This window comes from Melopsittacus undulatus, chromosome 6 (assembly GCF_012275295.1).
Source record: "Melopsittacus undulatus isolate bMelUnd1 chromosome 6, bMelUnd1.mat.Z, whole genome shotgun sequence".
Classification (NCBI taxonomy): Eukaryota; Metazoa; Chordata; class Aves; order Psittaciformes; family Psittaculidae; genus Melopsittacus; species Melopsittacus undulatus.
This window is the reverse complement of record NC_047532.1, coordinates 67,436,883-67,457,116: the sequence shown is the minus strand read 5'-3', so window position 1 is coordinate 67,457,116 and position 20,234 is coordinate 67,436,883. Positions and strand designations below refer to the sequence as shown.

Genomic DNA, 20,234 nt, shown 5'->3' with positions numbered 1-20,234 from the left:
CATCCAGCAGGATGTTGAAGAAAATAAGTGCTGAAAATTATTAATGGTGGTTACTCTTAGCTTTTTCAGAACTATTTGTTCTCTTCCTGAGTTGGGAATGAAGTATTCCACTTACAACCTTGACTGAAATTGCAGTCAGAACACAGAGCTGATAGTAAGTTCTGTCCACTGATTCCCTTCCTTTTCCCTTCTCTCACTAAATTGTCATGCTGAAGTTTAGGATGCACCAGGGTTTCTTTATTAGTTTCAAGTTAATTTTAAAATGTATTTAAATTAGTACTGTGGTTCTGACAGTTTTGATGGTACAGGCTGTGAGCAGACTCCAAAACACTTGCTTAGTTTCTGTTTGGAGGACTTGACTGGGAACACTATGATGTGAAAACTCACACTTTCCCGGGATACTTTCTGTTCTGTTATGCTGCCCAGCAAACTGATTCTGTGCCCAGATATAAAGCTCCAAATCTATAGGAACTGCAGACTAATGATTGCCAAAACCATTTTGTTCCTCATCTTTAAAGTTCATACCTTTTCTTCCCTTGAAGTACCACCAGTTGTTCTATTCCTGGGCATGGCTACACTGTCTGCTTTTCTGTATGGCATTATGTAGTACTTGCCATGCATGTTAGACTAGAGATCAGTCTTGTCTGATAGCTTAAGACAGTAAATAGTCATTAAAGGCGCACTGCAAGCTCTTTCAGATCCAGTGACCAGTATTAAATAGAAGGTGCCAGAAAACAAGCAGTAGTAAATTGTGTGATATTTTCTTAGAATGGGGTTTTGGCTCTTTTTCAGTTGTTTGTTACGAGGAATGAGAATATTTCTCACAATTGCTGTTCATTTTAATGTTTCTTGTACAACACTTGGTTTTAATTAAATGTAAATAGAGTTGTAAATAAATATTATCTATGAAAAGCAAGTGTGTTGCTGCTTTCAAAGTAGGCTGGTTAATTTTTGGACAGAAAAGAACATCTGGTCCCAGCTACTTGACAAATAATGTAACCAGCAAAAAGATAAAGAATGATGATCTGCCTTTTGCAGTTTAAAAAAGACCTCTTCATTCTCTGATGAATACCTGCTAAGGAGTTATAAGTAATAGGGCATGAGAATTTTAATAGATAACTGAATCTAAGGGCAAAGTAGAATCCAAGCTGCTTTTCCTAAGTAATTTAACTCCAACTGTGATGAAAACCTGCCTTTGTCCTTCAATTCAACTGCCATTATTGCTAAGCACTAATATATAGATTGAATTAGGAAGTGTTGGACAGTTTTTTAATGTGGTGTGTCTTCCTGCCTTCCTGTCTTTCCTGTGGTATATTCCTGCCCTATTTTTAGCTCTCATTTCTCTTCAGCTAGCTCTGAGCTTCCTGATGGCTTTCTGCTTAAGGTTAATAATAACTTCTTGATTACTAATAATGCACTAAGCATTATGCTGCATTTTAAAGCATCACCACATAGGTGAACTGGGTGACAGAGTTAATGTTATACGTAGAGGTTTTTCTTTTTAAGTGCATAAAAGTGCACTTAAAATTAGAAAACCTGGATATTAAGCAAAATTAATGAAAAATCTGTTAAATTTTAGAGGCTAAAATAACTTTGATAATTATCTGTGCTCCATCTAGGTAATAACTACGTCTTATGATTAGAAATTGTGAAACATGCATACTGAATTGATTTTGTCTTATAGTTCTCACTTCTAAGAGAATGTTAGACAGCTCTTCGCTTGCTGCAGATGCTGGTCCCGTTACTGTGCTGTTGCACAGCCTACTGTCAAACTTGCTTTCTCTCTAGATGTTTTAAGCATATATAGGAAACAACCTGATTGGGTGTAGGTGGTGCTAATGCTCAAAAATACTCTCAGGAGTTAGGGACAAAGCAAATCTATCTAAAAGGAAATGTATCTCTATAGTGTTTGTTGGCTCTAGCATGAACATGCTTAATGGTTGAAACCAAAAAAGACCTGGCACCACAGATCTGAAGCAGTAGACATTTGCAGTGTGTAACTTCTGTTTCTATTCAAAGCAGTGCATTTCTGCTGTGGTAGCTGCTCAGCATTCTACCTTCAATTCAATGAAGAATCTAAACATTCACTTTAACATATGAATAGTCCCATTAGTTACAAAAACTGAACCCTGTATGATCCAGGTCCCACATACACTTGGGACACAGCTGCATTTCTTGCCCTTGCTATAAACCCGTACAGAAGATACTGTCATTGAATTTCAACAGATGTAAAGAATTCAGACCACTACATGCCATTACTGGTAATTACATGTAGCATAACATTTGTGTCGTGATTCTTTGCTGTTGTACAAGCTGTGCAAGCCCACAGGTAGCATTAGGTTTAAACTTGGTGGGGTTTTTTTTCTACTGTTTCAGGATTTTTTAGAGTTCAGACTCTTCACTGAGTGGGTAAGCTCAGTTAGGACTAGCACATGCAAATTCTGAACTCATTTAAGGGAACATTTTGGGGGTTGATTACCTGTTACAGGTAATGTTTGGGAAAACTCATTTCCCAGCACCTGTAGTTTCAAAAACTAATCTCATGAGGGTTTACTGATTCTTACAGGGTTTTTTTAAACTTTTTGGTTTCACAGATGATAAAAATAAATCCCTGTCCTGATAGAAGAGCTTTTGTCTGAAGAAAACTTCTTACAGAACTGTAAGAAATAATCTCTGTACATAGATTAAAACTCTAGCAGTCTCTCTAGATACCGTGTTTAATAAACTAACAGCTACAGAAAGACAGGGCAAATAAAGGAAAATGAAATACGTGCTTGTGGGACCAAGGTCTGGAAGTATGGTGGGAGGCATTGTTCTTAATCCACTGAAGACTGAAGGGGCCTTTTCCCTTAATTACTTATTCACCAATCTCCCCCATTATGCTCGAAAGAAAAAGCATACTGTGTATCTGAAGGTGGAAGGTTTCTGTGGTATTCATTCTTGGAGCAGAGAATAGGAAGTGAATGGGACAGCTTTCAAGAGGAGCAGAGTTCACAAACTGTACTGCATGGGGAAAGAGCACTGAATTAATGCAGTTAAAATATATTCTTATCCTTAGTGTTAGCCTGATGGGTATTATCAAAACAGTACCTAGGGTCTTGTGGGTATGAGGTATTCAGTTCCTAAGTGAGCTTTACATAGAAGCAAGGAATTGCTAGGGGAATGGGCGACTGTCAGATAACATTTTAAAAGTTTTCCATAAAAACAGAATGGGCAGATTAGTCCAATTTGCCCAGTAGGCTGGAAGCAACTAACAAAGTCTAAGAGGATTATGGAGAAAACTCAAGTATCTTCCTGCTCATGTGGTTGTTTGCCATTATCTCTGACTTGCAGGTGTCTGTGTGTGCCTCTCACCCCACCTTCTTTTTGGGGTGGAAAGCCATAGCTTGGACAGTAGCAGGACCTGATGTCTCTTTGCAGACCCCTTGGAAATAGTCCACTACAAAGGGCCTGCTCTTCTGAGAGGTGTTCTGTTATTTTGGTGATAAGGATCACAGAAGGGTGAACATTACTGTGTGCTGAGGAACAGGCTTCAAGTCTGACCGATGCAAGTAGAGGATATGCAGTTCTATTTACTCCCCACTTGAAACAGCGTAAGAGAACCATGTGTCTTTAAAAAAGCAAAACAAATCCAAGCAAACAGAATAGCTTTCAGAATGTCATTCTTAGGGAAAATGATATAATAGGAAAAAATAGCTATAGCAGTAAACGTGATATATCTATAATTGATAGTTTATACACAGTTGCATTATAAAATATATAGAGATAGAAAATATACAGGTATACAGTCTAGATATAATCTAGGTAATAAAAAGACAGTGATCCAAAACAACTTTTTTATACCATCTACTGCATTCAGTAAGTCATATATGCAGAAATTAGGGGAGAGAGGGGGAAATCAAGTCCTTAATTTATGTGTGCTTTTCCACGCTTGCGGCATACTGGATTTGAGCTAATACTATTACCCATAATCTTATAGCTTGTTATGCTATAACAAGTGTTATGCTACCAATGTTTTAATTAAGGGGGTTGTGACTACAGTCACAAAATGTGTTATGACATTTTGACTACAGCTCAAAAATGTATATGAAAAGTATTATTAGAGAAATACTTTTGTATCTGACCTTGTAAGAGAATCTCCAGATGCTTGTTTTTATTTTCTGTGGAGTTTTGTAAAGATGAGAAAATAACTGTTTTATGCTTGGACATTAACTCATGATTTTAAACAAGTTCAGTTTATCAAGATTCTTTACCTTCAGTCTGTCATTTCGGTTTATAGGCCTTTCATTGCCATGACTTCTAACCAACTCATTTCAATTTGTTTATCCATAAAGACAGGAGATATTGTAATGTCTGTGCCTTTTCAGAAGGGCTCAGGGGCAGAAAGAGTGCAAGTGTTGTTCAGAGAGGAATCCCCATCCCAGCTCTTCTAGGTCAGAGAGACATACACGTAACTGTTGAAGTTACTGAGCAAAAGCTGTTTAGAATCAGCAAATAAGGAATGCAGACTACAGAGATTTACATGAATTAAGGTTTCCTGATTGTGATACTTGGTGACAGGGGCTCTGTACCACAGGAGAGTCCAATTCCCAGGTCTCAGCCTAGAGGTAAGAACTGAAAATAAGTACGAAGGAAAATCTACCAGACTGCATTTTCTCTGGAGGTCTGTTTTAAATAAGTTTTCTGCATCATCTGTCTCATTACAAATAATAGTACATACGTTTGTCAGCAGAAAGAAGGGAAGCAACAGACAGTGTCAGTTGCTCCAATTTGGAAAAGAAAAAATAAGGATGAAAAAAGAAATTAAAATAGGTCTGATGAGATGATGCTGTTCAGTTCTCTCCTGACTTGGTTTGTCCCTTGGGAATAGTGTATTTGAAGCATATTTGTTGTAGGAAAGAGTTTATTTTCTCCTGAGAAAGCTTCACTGCATTAGGAACCTGTAGCAAAGTATATATGATGATCCCGTTTAGTGCAGAACCTCTCTTTGGTGGCAAGGTAGATCACTGTGATTAGATTACATAGGAGGGCCCCAGTTTTCCCCTGTTGCCACTATCTAGAGCCCACTGTTTGGAAGATCAGTCTCTGCAGGCAATGCCACTTAGCTGTCTTTATAATGGTTATGTTTTTAAATACGCTAGGCTGCTTCTGAACCCTATGTTCGATTTCAGTGTGCTTATGATGGTCAGAATCCTGCTGATAAATACTTAATGATTTGTCTTTTCTGGTTGCAAGTTCTGAGTGGCCTGGTGTCTTGTATGACCTTTCAGCTTTGTGGTCTGGGCCTAGTGGGTAGTGACAATCAAACCTGGATTCTGACCACCCGATGAGTCTGGTGCTGTCCCATCACTCTCACTTCCTTTTGAACACTTTTAAAGCATAGGGGCTTCAGTTGCTCTGTTGCCAAGTATGGCTCTGACCTTGAACTGGATTGCCCCTTCTGAGCCTTTTTTCCATCAGGGCACATATTTAGGCTGGTTTAACTTCATTCTGGGAAGAAAAGCCTAAATCAGGCCTTGCACAGGATGAGCTGTCATCCAGAGATGGCCTTTCACCAGCATAACTCATTTTCCAGTTACAGTCTTACTTAAGAGAGTAGCCCTTTATCTCTGGTGCTCTTCCATTACTAGTTGTCTGTTTTGGGAGCAGCAAGGCAAATGTAATCCCAATCCATGTGGGCAGGGGGGTTTGCATGGTTTTGCTGGGGTTTGTTTTTTTGTATTTGTGATAGTACTCGGGTATTCCAGTCTGAACACATTTTCACAGGGTTCAACTTGTTATTAACTGTAACAGAATGCTTCTGTATAAGGGCCTATTGTTGCCCTTGAATTAAAATCTCCTGTCTTTCCCTCGGGACTGTGGGATAGGCAGTGCCTACACAGTACCATGGGCTGAAAATCTGCAAATGTGAATTGCCTGTGACTATGGAGGAAAAGCACTCTTACTGCAGGCTGAATTGTTCTTCCCAAATAAACACTTGGAAGCAAGGTCTGCTTAGCAGTCAGCTTCATGTTTTAGTTGGGCGAGGGGGGTTTAGAGCAAATCCAGACAGAGAGTACCTCTCATTCCTTTCCACATCAGAAGAGGCAGAGAGAAGGGAAATAGTGCATCTCCAAGTGCCTCTCTATTGATATGTCAAACCACCAGAGCGGTCACTTGTGAGCATTATCTATAGTCTTTGCAGTTTGAGGATCCTGTTCTTCCCTGAGACCCCATATATTCCAAGGGCAATTATGCCTTCTATGGCTGGGGGAAGAGTTGTTCCTTCCTCTGTATTGTCAATCAATCCTTAAAGTTGTTCCCCATATACTTAGCAAGGCTGTATTAATGTATTCTTGGGTCGAGAATCTCTTCCCTGTCTGTCCTTTCTCCAGAGAGAGGGAAGTCACACTCATTTGATGGAGAGAGTGCTCTCTGTGTTAACATCTTGCTTTTATTTTAAGATAAAATATTCCTTATTACAGTTAAATGTTTCTGTGCCTTCAGGAAAGTTTCAGTTGATATTAATTTTTAATGTAGTGTTGGATTGAGGTCTATATTAAGATAGCTTGTGCTGCTTGAAGTTGTGTTTCACCATGTAGCAAAGCAGTCCTTGTGGGAGTTGGCTTACTTTGATGGGAAACCTTTGTCTTTCAAGGAACATGCTACCATTTTTCCATACCATTTTATAACTTCAGTGCCTTTATGTTGCAGACAGCCCTTCCTTTCCCATCTTGCTTTTTTCTTTAGTTCCTGCATGCTGCCTCATTTCCTGGTATTAAGTGTTGTCTTTCCCTTAAAGTGGGCTGGCATGGAGAGAGATCAGAGAAAGAAATTACTGCTTGGTATTTCTTCTCTAAATCCCTATAGTTCAGCTCAGAAACCTCATTTTGTTGTGTAGCAGGAACAGACATTTCTTCTTGCAGATCTTGCGTCCTATGAGCAGCAGTGATTCTCTGTCAAGGTCAGTCAGTCTGTTTAAAGTGAAATGATATCACTAGGGTGATCCTTAACTCTTGAGCATTAGAAAAACCTGAATCCCTCTGACCTGATAAGAGGTTGTATTTCATAAAATATCTTTTCATCATATGCTAATTTAGTTTTCAGAGCCATAATGTCATTTCTTTGTTTACTGACAGGACAGCAAAAACATACTGCTAGGACAGGAATAAATACGTGTTTGCTTTTGATTTCTGCAATGTTTCACAGATAGGGAAGTGTCACAGTGGTTCTTTCCCTTTCTGCTTCCATACAAACTTTATGTTATGTTTAAAACTCTGTATTATAATACAGGGACAAAGCCTAAAGAAAAGTACCAGTTTAAGCAGAAACTTTTTAAACAGTTTTGATATTGTTGAAGTGAGCTTTGTTTGAGGGTGTAATCCAAGGAGAAGGTGGTCCCAGTGATTAGTGGGAAGAAAGGCACTTAAAGGAGATTTTATTTAGTTTGCTTTGGTTTTGTGACCTGTGCTCTGTGATGTTCTTCATTCAGTTTTACATCACAGTTATAAAGTGTGTACCCTTTCATTTTTCAGCTTCTGAAATCTCAAACAATTTTTATCTCCGTAACAGGACATGGAGCAGATGTAAAATGTGTTGACTGGCATCCTACAAAGGGATTAGTTGTATCAGGAAGTAAAGATAGCCAACAGCCCATTAAGTTCTGGGATCCAAAGACTGGCCAGAGCCTTGCCACACTGTAAGTTCTTGCCCACAGATCTTGATTTGCTGAAATACAAGCCAATTTCGTAAAGCTTTTTCATTCTTTTCTTAGTTTTTTGTCTTGCATCTTTTCAGCCATTCCCAGTTGCTTCAAATATGAAGCTTGCGCTTTAGCTCTGCTGGAAAATCTAGAGGTTAGATGAAGACAAGTGTACACTTGAAAAATTGTGACTAAAATACGGAATATGAATTTATATTTCTTTTGTCCTTCTGTAGACCTCCTGCTCACACAGTTCTCATGTGGAAAGCAAACCTGAGATATGGAAACAAATGAGATGTTTCATCTGGCTGATAAAAGTTTCTTATGCTGCATGGGAAACATGCACAGTAACTGAACACTGTCTTGATGGGCACTACCAGTTGCTCTGAAGTATCCAAAAACAGGATTGAGGCATAGGGCCTTTTTACAGAAAGCCACAATATTCTGGTTTAGTAGCCTAAACTACTTTGCTATGGATCAGAATATTTGGAACTGGTAAATTATCAGGGTTTTAGTGTGTCTGAGAAATCAGTATCAGGACAGTCTATCTCTGCTTGCAGGCATGCTCATAAAAACACAGTGATGGAGGTGAAACTGAATCTGAATGGCAACTGGCTGCTAACAGCTTCTCGGGATCATCTCTGTAAGCTCTTTGATATTCGTAATCTGAAAGAAGAACTTCAGGTCTTCAGAGGGCATAAAAAGGAGGCCACAGGTCAGAATTTGTTATATTCTGTGGATCTGGATTAAAAATCAAAGTTTTTGAGATCCTGATTTCTATTCATTAGAAATCCTGTGTTATACTGTCTGATTGTGGCTTACTTTGTATTTCAGCTGTGGCCTGGCATCCTGTTCATGAAGGGCTGTTTGCCAGTGGAGGATCTGATGGTTCTTTGTTATTCTGGCATGTTGGGTATGTGGCATTTTCATCAGCATGTTAGATAGGTATTGGTCAGAAGTGCTTCACTGATGAAATTTTCCTGTGCAGATGTGTTTTTAAAGGACACAGTTGCTTGCACTGAAAATAGCTTTTTGTTGAGAGTGTGATGAATGGTTCAAAATCCTGGTTTCTTGGAGCTTGTTCTTAGATGTTATAATTATTTTGTTTCTAAATGTACAGTTAAAATCTCTTTGTTACTGAACTCCTTATTGAGAACAACTGAGAATGTTCAATTCACCTAATAGAAAAAAACAGAGGCTTATGTTTAGCAAAATATGGGACAGAGGAACAAATGAATAGCAGAAGGTTTGCATTGTGGCAGATATTCACCAGTGTCATGACTGATTTGTTAATTAATATGCTTCAGGGTTGAGAAGGAGGTTGGTGGAATGGAAATGGCCCATGAGGGAATGATCTGGAGTCTGGCGTGGCATCCCCTTGGACACATTCTCTGTTCGGGCTCAAATGATCACACCAGGTATTCTCAAGTATTTAAAGATCTAAGGGAATGTATGTGCAGTAGAAAGGTGCATGGCATCAGTGAACAAATTATAGATGGGAATTATTCTGATACACAACCAGTGTGCAAAGCAGAGACACAAACTTACATGAATAGGAAGGCACTGACTTTTTACACTAAAAGGAGAGTCTAGCGTCTTACTTTCACCTAAGGAAGCCTTAAAAATACTAGGATTTGGAGTTTATGAGAGCTTTGAAATCTCCTGAAGAAATTCTTAAGAAAGAATTGTAGTTTCTTGCTGAAGAAATATTCTTACTTCCACAGCATTTTTTTCCTGTAGATCATCTGCTGGTCATGTCTGTCTTTTCACATTGTAAGCATATTTGGAGGCACAAACTACATGCGTTTAGGTTGAACATGCTGTAAACATGGAGTGTTCTATAAGTGGAGTGTATTTTCCCATGTGCATGTGTGTATTGACAAGTTTAGCTATGTGTAAGGATGTACTTGAATTGAGTGAGAAGTTTTTTGAATGGATTAGAAATGTATCTGTCTGTTCAGGATCTGATGTTGATGCCTTGTCCTTATATTCCTTTTCCTGAAATGTAACTGTACAACTGAGTATGATAATTGTTGGGGTTTTATTTTTGCTTTGAACCTCACACCTAACATTCAGATCTAGCACTGAATTTGATCTAGTAAGAGTTGAATCCTTATATAATCAAGATAGCACACTATAAAAGTTGAAGAATTAATTACATTAATCAGACCCTTATTTGAGATCATATAACTTCCTTTTGACAGCAAGTTCTGGACTAGAAATCGGCCTGGAGATAAAATGCGAGATCGTTACAACTTGAATCTGCTGCCTGGGATGTCAGAGGATGGCGTGGAATATGGTAAGGCAATTTCCCTTAATATGGAAGGAAGAGGGTTGGGCTCAGGAACAAGCCTTGGTCATTAGCTGATGTTAGAGTGCAGCCTCTAAGTAAGGTGATGAAATAGTATTATAGCATTGTTGACTACCTAGGCAAAGATACTTTTTCATTAAATGACCATGATTTTACTCTCCCTGTTATCAGTGATCACCATTCCAACAGTGAGTTTTCATTTGTTTCTGCAGCTCCAGGAGGTAAGACCTGCTCTGTGAATCACAGGAACGATGTTTGGCTCTCTCTTGGGCAGTATCTCCAGTACCCTTTTCTTCTTGAAACCTTCATGTGACTTCAAGACGTCCACAGTCCTAAACTACAGCAGGAAAATCTTTCAAATTATTGAACTTGCTAAAATCTTAGCACTTTTTTAAGGTTTTATCTTGGGAATTTTAGGCTGCTCAGGGCCTAAAATTGTGAAGATAATGGTCATTTGCTCTATGGCATGCCTCAGCAACCTTTTCATCTCTGGGGTTGCATCTTCTTCAGATTTGGGATGATTTGCTCTTTTGTGCTTAGGAATGTTAATTGAAATGCAGCACTTTAACACAATTTAAGTTTTAAAATATATAGATTTGTTCTAACAAAAATGGGTATGGGTTAATATTTCCTTTTCTGAGGAAATACATAGTACTGTGTGTGGTACCATACGTGTAACTTTCCTGAAAGGGTACAGTTTCTGACCTTTTGGAATGTATTTTTGAATCTGAGTTTGCAGTTCTTTTGATATCATGTAATTCAGATATGGAATTCAAATGACCTACCAGTTGTGAAATATGTCATGATACCAATGGTAAAAGCACATTAGACTCTAAAGGGATGAAATGATAACGTAAAGGAAAGTTTTCCAAGTATAAATGTTGTTTTTCTCTAGATGATCTAGAACCCAACAGCCTAGCAGTTATTCCTGGGATGGGAATACCCGAACAATTGAAAATAGCCATGGAGCAAGAGCAGATGGGTAAGTAGTAGCCATGGGAAGCATTTTCCTGAGCAGTCCAAACACTGTGTGACTTCTTTGATTCTTTTCTATATTTTGATGGCACAGATGTTTGGGGTTCTTTTCCCTAAAGTTCAGCATTGTGCCTGTTTCCCATGTAAAGGAGGAGGAGTCGAAAACCTCTTGGTCTTTTTTGCTAAATAAACTATAGAGTAACAGTATTTCTCTGTAAACCTGCATTGCTCTGACTGTTTGTCTCCCTGGTGCTAAAGGGAAAGATGATTCCAATGACATTGAAATGACAATCCCAGGACTGGATTGGGGAATGGAGGAAGTAATGCAAAAGGACCAAAAGAAGGTGCCACAGAAAAAAGTGCCCTATGCAAAACCAATACCAGCCCAGTTTCAGCAGGTAAGCACCTCGTACAGTGACCAGGAGAACAACTTGTTACTTTTCCAGCTGCGGAAAGTGTGCGGCTGTTGAATTGCTTTGGATTTTCAGTATCAGCTCTTTGGTATCAAAACCCACTGCAAAATAATTTACAGTAGTTAATGGTTGAGTCCTTATATCTTGCATCTGTACCTGGAAAATAGTATGTTACAAGATACATAAGTTTTATTCAGTATTGCTTTTAGCTTCTGTATATCCACCTTACACAGCATTCCAGCATATCCTTTCCTAATGCAGCAGTATTATCACATACACGTTGCTCCGCAGAATTCATCTTGTGTTTACTCTTCTTTATAGGCATGGATGCAGAATAAAGTTCCTCTGCCTCCCCCACCTGAGCCACTGAATGATAGAAAGGAGGATATTAAGCTGGAGGAGAAAAAGAAGACCCAGGCAGAGATTGAACAGGAAATGGCAGCACTTCAGTACACAAACCCGCAACTCTTGGAGGTATGTATGTAAAGACAGATATTAGCAGATTTGTTTGAGTGAGTGGTCTGTGTGGTATGTTTGGACCTCAACCTTAAAATTAGCATCTTGGTTTTGTCTTCACCTTTTAAACCACACCCCCCCCCCCCAAACCCACAAACCAACCAAAACTAAGCATCTAGTTGGACAGGATATTAGACTTAATGCATGATGCTATGACACCTTCAGTGAGGCTCTCACATTTCAGTTAACTCATACCGATGTATGGATCTCTGCAGCTGTACTGCTGTTAATGGAGAGAAAAGCACTAAACCTTTTGAAACTCCTGAGAAACTAGAGCATTGCTTTCAATGTTTAGTTGTTACATATACTTCTGTGCTGGTTGATTATTTGAGTGTCTCTTCTTTGAGCAGCAATTGAAGATTGAGAGACTTGCACAGAAGCAAGCTGAACAAGTGCAGCCACCACCTCCAGGAGGCTCTCTTCACGGACCCCAGCCTTTTCCAGGGCAAGGCCCAATATCACAGATGCCTCAAGGATTTCAGCAGCCTCTTCCTCAGCAGATGCAAATGAATATGCCTCAGATGGGACCCCCTGGTCCACAAGGACAGTTCAGACCTCCAGGACCCCAAGGGCAAATGGGACCTCAGGGTCCTCCATTACACCAAGGAGCTGGAGGTCCACAAGGGTTCATGGGACCACAGGGACCTCCAGGTCCCCAAGGGCCTCCACAGGGAATGCCACGGCCTCAGGATTTACATGGACATCAAGGAATGCAGAGACATCCAGGTCCTCATGGGCCAATGGGACCTTCAGGGCCACAGGGTAATGCTGGCCCACAAGGCCACTTGGGACCACAGGGTCTGCCTGGGTCTCAGACTCACTTAGGACCACAGGGTCCACCTGGCCCACAAGGTCACTTGGGTCCTCAGGGTCCTCCTGGTAGTCAAGGAATGCAAGGGCCACCTGGTCCCCGTGGAATGCAAGGACCTCTTCCTCATGGCATGCAAGGAGCTCCAGGATCTCAAGGGATGCAAGGCCCTATATCTCAGGGGCCTTTGATGGGACTTAATCCAAGAGGGATGCAGGGTCCACCAGGACCCAGAGATAACCAAGGACCTACTCCACAAGGGATGATGATGGGTCATCCGCAAGAAATGAGAGGTCCTCATATGCAAAGTGGTTTACTAGGACATGGTCCCCAGGAGATGAGAGGTCTCCAGGGACCCCCACCTCAAGGTACAATGTTAGGACCACCACAAGAATTGCGTGGGCCACAAGGCCAGCAGGGACCTCCACAAGGCTCTTTAGTAGGGCCTCAAGGAAACATGCAAGGACCTCAGGGACAACCAAACCCTTCAAGGGGGGCGCACCCTTCCCAGGGCCCTCTGCCTTTCCAGCAGCAGAAAACACCTCTGTTGGGTGATGGGCCTCGTCCCCCTTTTAATCAGGTATGTATCACAAGGTCTGTATAACGAGAGTGTTAAGAATGTAGGAATGATAATGTCACGCAGTAGAAATGCGAAGCAAGAGCTGAAGGTTTGGTATGCTTGCTAAAAGTGAGGCCTCGGGAAAACTTAAATGGTATTGAAAAGAGTTGTGTAGTTTGGAAACATCAGAAGTAACTGTAGAAAAGGTATTGAAATCAGTCTGCTATGAAAGTATGTAACTCCAGTTGTTTTAATTTGAAGACACTGAACTGTTAATGGGGATTTCCCTGAGGAGTAGGTAAGCACTCATAAGAATGGTATCTAAGCAAACTGAAACTTTTATATATTAATCAAAGCAAGTTACTATCATCTCACAGTTGTCCCAGAGTTAGATAATCTAAACCATGGGAGGAATTTACTATAGATGCTGGCACATCTCAATCATCTTGGGTCTGGTTGAATTTACCAGTTCAGACTGAGTGCACAGGAACACAGTTACAGTACCTACATTCACCCTGCTTCCTGCACTGGTATGAAAATTCTTTACCTACCATTGTACTTTGTGGAGCACAAGTTAAGAGATCGGTGATGTACACCGAGATTTCATTACTGCACCATTTGCCAAGAAGCACGAGGGGGAAGACGGGTATCAGACAGGTTTGTCTGATGTTCCCATGCTGTGTTGCCTTGGCATTCAGCTCCAGAAGGATTCATCAGCTCACTTAGGCAGTATACTTGTGTGTAGCTGACCTGGAATACTGGAGACTAATGCTTACAGACTTGCCAATTAATTCTGCAGGAATCAAGTCAGGTTGTGATTAAGTCTGGTTCGGTACCAGGTACAACCTGCTCTGCCTTCTTCAGCATCCTTCATAAGGGGCTTTTCTATCTTCTCATCTACCACAGATAATGCAGAGCTTTCTGTATTTATTAGCTCTTTCAAGTTCCTATTTGTATGGCACTAATCCTGTACTTAAAATTTCTCTTGACTGTCTTCAGCTTCAAGGTTAATTTTGAAGGGGATATTTGGAAAATGAAAGTCCATTCATTGGATTTTGTGAAAGTGGGGTTTTCTTAAACCAAATTCACTCTTTCAGACTTGCACTCAGTAGCTTGTAGTTAAAGCTTTAGGCAGGTATGCCTGTAGTCCTTAGTGTGGACTCTGGTACAAATCACAGTGAGTGATGACATACTGAAAGGAGCTTATCTCAGTGATACCATTTCAGATTGAAGTGAACTAGCCTGCTAGTTGTGATTTTATTTGACTATTTTTTTTTCCTTGTGGAGGGAATTACTGCTCATGTTCACAAGTGTGTTAATGTGATGCTGTTGCTGAGGTTTCAAATGAGAATTGGTTCCATAACCATCTAACTTAAATTAGCATAATGTTTTTCATTGCTATCCCAGGGAGACAAACTTTTCTGCATTGAGAATAAGTACCAAGCTTGTGTGTGGATAAATGTTTGGGTATGTTTGCATATATATGGGGGCTGGCCTTACCTGGCCCTGCTGTTAACACTCTGGTCAGAATTCAGTAAGTAGCTTTTGACAGGTGGCTGCTTATTTTCAATGAATGCTGCTATCTTGAGGTCTTTTACAAGTACTAAAAAAAGGCAAAGCAAGGTGGTTATTTACCATTTTTCCTTCCTTGTGCTGCTTTAGTATGATAATGTCTTTTAAAAAGGAGCAGATTTTAAAATTCACCATCTCAGCTTTTGCTCCAGCTTGCTTCTTTGTAATATGAATATAAGAGAAATTTCTATTTTAAAATACCCTGTCTGTGATTTTTTAAATAATAGGCTTTAGCTTGGTTTTTGTTCTGAATTTCAAATTTATCTTCTGTAAACTTGTACAAATCACTTGCCTTCCTTTTCAGTAGCAGAAGCAGTAGCAGAAGCCTATGAATATCTATCTGCTTTATCAATGGCTTGTACCTTTATAAGACTTTGTGAAGGTTAATCTCCATGTAAGATACCACTATGACCTGCATCTGCTGTACTTGGGAAAGCAGAGATTTACTGCAGAGTGTGTGGGAAAGTTATACCTCTCTTCCCGAAAGGGAGACCTGCTACCTTCTGCAAATGTGAAACAGGGTAGAGAGCTGCTTATGAGAAGGAAATTGCCTGGGATGTGATTGTTAAAGTCTTGTTCTGGAAATAGGCCTGTTGATACTAAAATGCATATAGTTAAATAGGCTATTTCTGAGTTAGCAGTAGTACTATGGAGCACTTCTGCTGTTGCTAATTTAGCTTTGATCCTCTCATTCCTTTTTAGATAGAGGTGCAGACTGTCATATCATTCACTGGTTAAGTGGGGTACAGATATTACAGGCCTTGTCTCTTGTCCACACAGACACAAACTTCAGGATCTTGGGCAGGATTTCAGAAGAAATGCAATTTTTTTTCTTAAGGGTGAATACGAAGGACTCTTTCCCCCTTCAGTGCAATCATAAATCACCTGTGCCATTTACATATATAGGGCAGATAGGCTGGTAATGTGGAGCAGTGCATCTTACAGGTCTCAAGCCTGTCCTGTTCACAGTGGTACATTTTTGTTGTTGGATCTCATTGCTACAGTGTAAATGATGTAATTCCAGTCTAGTACAAACCCCAAATGATGACTTTTTGTCTGGCTTTTGCTATTTAAAGGCAGAATCGGACAGTTCAACCATACTGTTTCCTGGCCAATGTTGTCGTAGTGGGCCCAGTGTAAAAGTGGTACCTGTAGAAATCTTTCATGGGTCTGTGACAGTGAATTTAAAGATTATTATTTTATCCTTTGAAATTCACAAAAGAAGAGAAAAAAATAATAAAATACTTACACATACTTAATTTTTCCTTTGGGATCATGTTACTTGCACAAACGTCTGCTCATTCCACTCTTTCTGCTTGAGAAAAGCTTCTACACTGCCTGCCTTTAGCCTTGTCGTTGCTTACTAACCGCTTAACAACATGTCTTGATGCTTAGCCAAGTGTTAGGATTTGCTTTTGATCCTAGACTTAGAATTAAGAAAACCAAACTCTGCCAGCATGTTTAAAATGAAACTCGTGTATTTCCTTGTGAAAAGTTTACAAGGATTATTTGTAAAAGTCTTTATTTTTTCTTTGGCATTGTTTTATTTTCTTCATTTCCAAAGGAAATCTTTGGTCTATGCAGCTCTTTAACTGCATTTAAATCAGTACCTGATATTTTTCAATCAAATAGACAGAGTTTCCTCATCTGCTCTAACAGACGCTCTGTTAGAACCTGTTAGAATATGTTAGCTCTAGCTAGAATGAGCTTTTAATATCTTTGGTTGTTATGGGTAAAATTCTAATCCCTAAAATGCCAAGCTTGCTATAAAATGTTGTGTTCCTCAGACAGTGACTGAAAAGCATTACTGATGTGAATGTCTGACAGATTAGGCTGAAACCCTTGGAAAGGCAGCTGTTTGGAAAAGCAGCTGTTTCTCTCGTAAGACCTGTGCAGATGCAGTCTTTATGTAAAGAGAATTGGTTTGCCCCTTAGAAAATGCTTAAAAGCAAAAATACTCACCCATGGCAATTCACATGGCTTTTATTATTATATGCTCGTAGGATGGACAGAACCCGGGTCCTCCACCACTGATACCAGGACTGGGGCAGCAGGGAGGACAAGGTCGCCTTGGCCCTCACAACCAAGGACCGGGTCTTAATAAAGGTATGTTTGTTCTTCTGTGAGTAATTCTACTGAAGGGGCTGTTCCAGTGCAGTGCCTTGAGACAGAAAAAGCTACAGCAGAGGACAGGGCCATGACAGAAAGGAAAGCTTCTGTAGACTTGGGCTGGAACATAAACGTTGTGCCAGAAGAGAATGATGTAATGTGAAATTTATAGCGTGTGCTTTGTAGAACTGTACGAACTAGGGCATCCTAAAGCCTTTTTAGAAACCATTACAGAAATCTGCTATGATTTTTTCCCTCAAGGTGACTCCCGTGGTCCACCAAACCATCACATGGGCCCTCTCTCAGATAGAAGGCACGACCAGAACAGTGGTGGTCCTGACCATGGGCCTGAGAGAGGGTTGTTTCGAGGTGGCCAGGAGTGGGGTGATGGTAGAGACAGCAGGGGCATGCCAGATAGACGAGGACCTCACCCTGATTTCCATGATGACTTTGATCGACCAGATGACTTCCGTGACGACTTCCATCCAGATAAGAGATTTGGCCATCGATTACGGGAATTTGAGGGGAGAGGAGGCCCACCGTTGCAAGATGAGAAATGGAGACGAGGTGGACCTGGGCCTCCCTTTCCTCCTGATCACAGGGAATTTGAAGGAGGGGGTTCAAACCGTGGGCCTCCTGGTGCTTGGGAAGGACGGAGACCTTCAGATGATAGATACCCACGAGATCCTGATGATGCACGCTTCCGAGGAAGACGAGATGAAAGGTAAGAATTAATCTACTCATTTCTATGGGGGGTTAAAGGGTAAATGGAGGGAATTCTTTCTTCCTGGTTTCCTTTTCATTAAGGAATCTATCTGTTTCAGATTTATAAACTGGAAACCAATAAGGAAATGAAAACTCTAATATAACTGAGTATACAGTCCATAAATCATTCAGTAATAGAAGAAAAATGGTCATTGTACACAGCAGCTTCCATGTCTTTAAACAGTAAGTAAAGAGAAGGCAGGAAATTTTTAGAGAAGATCCAGTGACACAGGATGAAGATTTGAGACCGTTTTGATGAAAGTTGAGAGGAAACTTGGAGGTTAAAGTGGCAAACTTTTGAACACTAGAAGTGGATTTTGAGACTTTGTCTCCAGTCACAAACTACAGCATGACTGTAGGGACTGTAGAATGTGATGTAAGATACTTGTAAGGAGCAGAACAGTGATCCTGCTATCAAATATAAGGGACAGAGCTACAGCATCTGCTGGACTGTTGAGACTATTTTTGGATGGGTTTGCTTGTAGAGATTTTATTCCTCTTTCTGACTTTATTTCTTAATGCCAAGCAAAGAAATCGGAGATACCCAATTTACAGCAATGTCCACATCATTGCTCCCAAATAAATTAAGGGATGAATTTGTGTCTAGTTACAAATGTAAATATGGAGGAACTATGCTAAGTCAGCAAGATTGACTGTCATCAAAATGGCTCCACATTCATCCTAGTTTAACTGAGTTAAATTCGGTCTCCAAGGTCTAAGCCTCTCACTGATCACCAACTCTGTATGTATAAGAACATGTACAAATATCTTGTGGTCTCCACATAATGTGAACTTTGTGTGTTTCAGTTGCCTTTTTAATCATTTTCTTACATTCCTTTTACTTGGCATCTACACAGCTCTTCTTTTAGCTATTTTCTACCTAGCTCTGTAAAGCCGTACCTTCCTTTTGTGTGAAGAGTATGAAAAGAAATGAACAATAACTAAGAAAAGGTAACAAAGCAATTTTTAAAAAGTAAAAGTAGAGAGAATCCAAGCTGAATGCTCTGCAGTACAGAACTCTAACAGACACAGCAAACAACACTTTTAGAAGCTCAGTAGAGATTTTCAAATCTTACCTTGGAAATGCTATGGGACTGGAAGGTATTTTATGATGATTCTGATTTTTAGAAAGGTTTCAGGAAGGTTCTAAGGACCTTGTGACCTGTAAATCTAACTTCTGAACTAAGAGGAGTCTGTTTGTCAGAGTGCAAGTGTTTGTACAGTTTGGTCTACAAGGAATCAGCACAGGGCTCTAAAAGGCTTATTGTGCTTGCAAACTTCATGAATTCCTTTGAATGAAGGCAAAATAAGTGCCATTTACTGCAGATGCTGAGGTGAACACAAGAATCCCAACCCCTCATTTAGCTGACTTGGTTTGGAATTTAGACTGTAACTGGTTTGATGAAGCATGAGAGGGAAGTGTGTGTACGTGTGTTTCTCTCTGATTTCCCATCCTTTTCATCCCTGTCCTGTTCTTACTGTACCTATGCACATTAACATGATGCTTCTACTGCAGAGACCTGCCTCTTCCTGCCTCCTAATCTGCACAGTCTCTAGTTCCGTACGTTAAGGTCCTAGGCCTCAAGGAAGAAGATCCAAGAGCAGTCTAAACAAAAACTGAGCCCTATGCAAGGCAGGGTTTTACATGTGACTGATGTGAAATAGAATATACGTAACACACTATTAGGAGCTGTGGCTATGTCAGGCATAGGTATGGATTTCAAAACTAAACTGTGTCCATAACGTTGCCTGGAAACAAAAAGCAAAGGCCCTATTCCTGCTATCTGTAAGACTTTGCATTGCAAATCTTGGTGATTTATACGCTAAGCAAAATCACACCATGTCAGTATTAAAATGGGAGGCCCTCTAAAGAACATCTAGGGGACTGTGCTGTTTCAAAGCTAAACAATATTGCAATGTGATAATCTGAACCATTTGTACCTGAAACCACCCAGTTTGTTCTCCCAAATCATCCAGGTTAATGTAAAATGGTTCATTGTCCATACACAGCACTCCCTCCATCCACTGTTGTACCTCTACAGGCACAACAGCCTCCTCTCTGTATTGTGGTTGTTTTCTGGGAGGTGGAGACAGACCTATTGTTTTTCATGAAAAAGAAATGTAAAAGTTTAACAATATTGTATGGTGTTCTGACTACTGTTAAAATATTTAACTTTGTAATTAAAAGGTTAATGTTGTTAAAATTCTAAATAAAAGCATCTAAAGTTTTGCTTGTAATAGGATGCACTGTGTCGTTAATGAGCTGGGGAAGGGGACGCTGCACAAAGCAAACACCATCTGTGTATTATGGTGGTTACAATTTGGCCAGCGTGGAACTGGGAAGAGAGGGGAGGTGGGGGGCATCAGTGGGAATGGGCAAACAGTGCCCTGCATGATGTGTCCTGCTGCTGAGGGGTGGGCAGGAGCAGCGTGGGGTCGCACTGACCGTGAGCACTCCTGAACCAGTGTCCCATACTACATAAACCTCTTGCCTGTGCTTGCACAGAAATGCGGCTGTAAACTAA

The 20,234-nt window shown here is 40.3% G+C and overlaps 1 protein-coding gene across 3 annotated transcripts in view; it reads left to right on the top strand.

The window, feature by feature from the left end:
* WDR33 (WD repeat domain 33) overlaps window positions 1–20,234 on the top strand; it is a 67,250-nt gene that overhangs the window by 41,145 nt on the left and 5,871 nt on the right. Inside the window, exons 8-20 of one of the 3 annotated variants that reach the window (XM_031053047.2) lie at window positions 7,552–7,678; window positions 8,242–8,396; window positions 8,516–8,594; window positions 8,989–9,099; window positions 9,886–9,980; window positions 10,205–10,213; window positions 10,888–10,974; window positions 11,226–11,365; window positions 11,702–11,854; window positions 12,247–13,284; window positions 16,839–16,941; window positions 17,206–17,668; window positions 17,769–19,947. In XM_031053047.2, coding sequence (XP_030908907.1) covers window positions 7,552–7,678; window positions 8,242–8,396; window positions 8,516–8,594; window positions 8,989–9,099; window positions 9,886–9,980; window positions 10,205–10,213; window positions 10,888–10,974; window positions 11,226–11,365; window positions 11,702–11,854; window positions 12,247–13,284; window positions 16,839–16,941; window positions 17,206–17,668; window positions 17,769–17,799 — 2,591 coding nt within the window. In that variant the 3' untranslated portion in view covers window positions 17,800–19,947. Of the gene's footprint in view, window positions 1–7,551; window positions 7,679–8,241; window positions 8,397–8,515; window positions 8,595–8,988; window positions 9,100–9,885; window positions 9,981–10,204; window positions 10,214–10,887; window positions 10,975–11,225; window positions 11,366–11,701; window positions 11,855–12,246; window positions 13,285–16,838; window positions 16,942–17,205; window positions 17,669–17,768; window positions 19,948–20,234 lie in introns of those variants that run through there. The other 2 variants (XM_031053046.2, XM_005153966.4) reach the window with 2 other exon arrangements.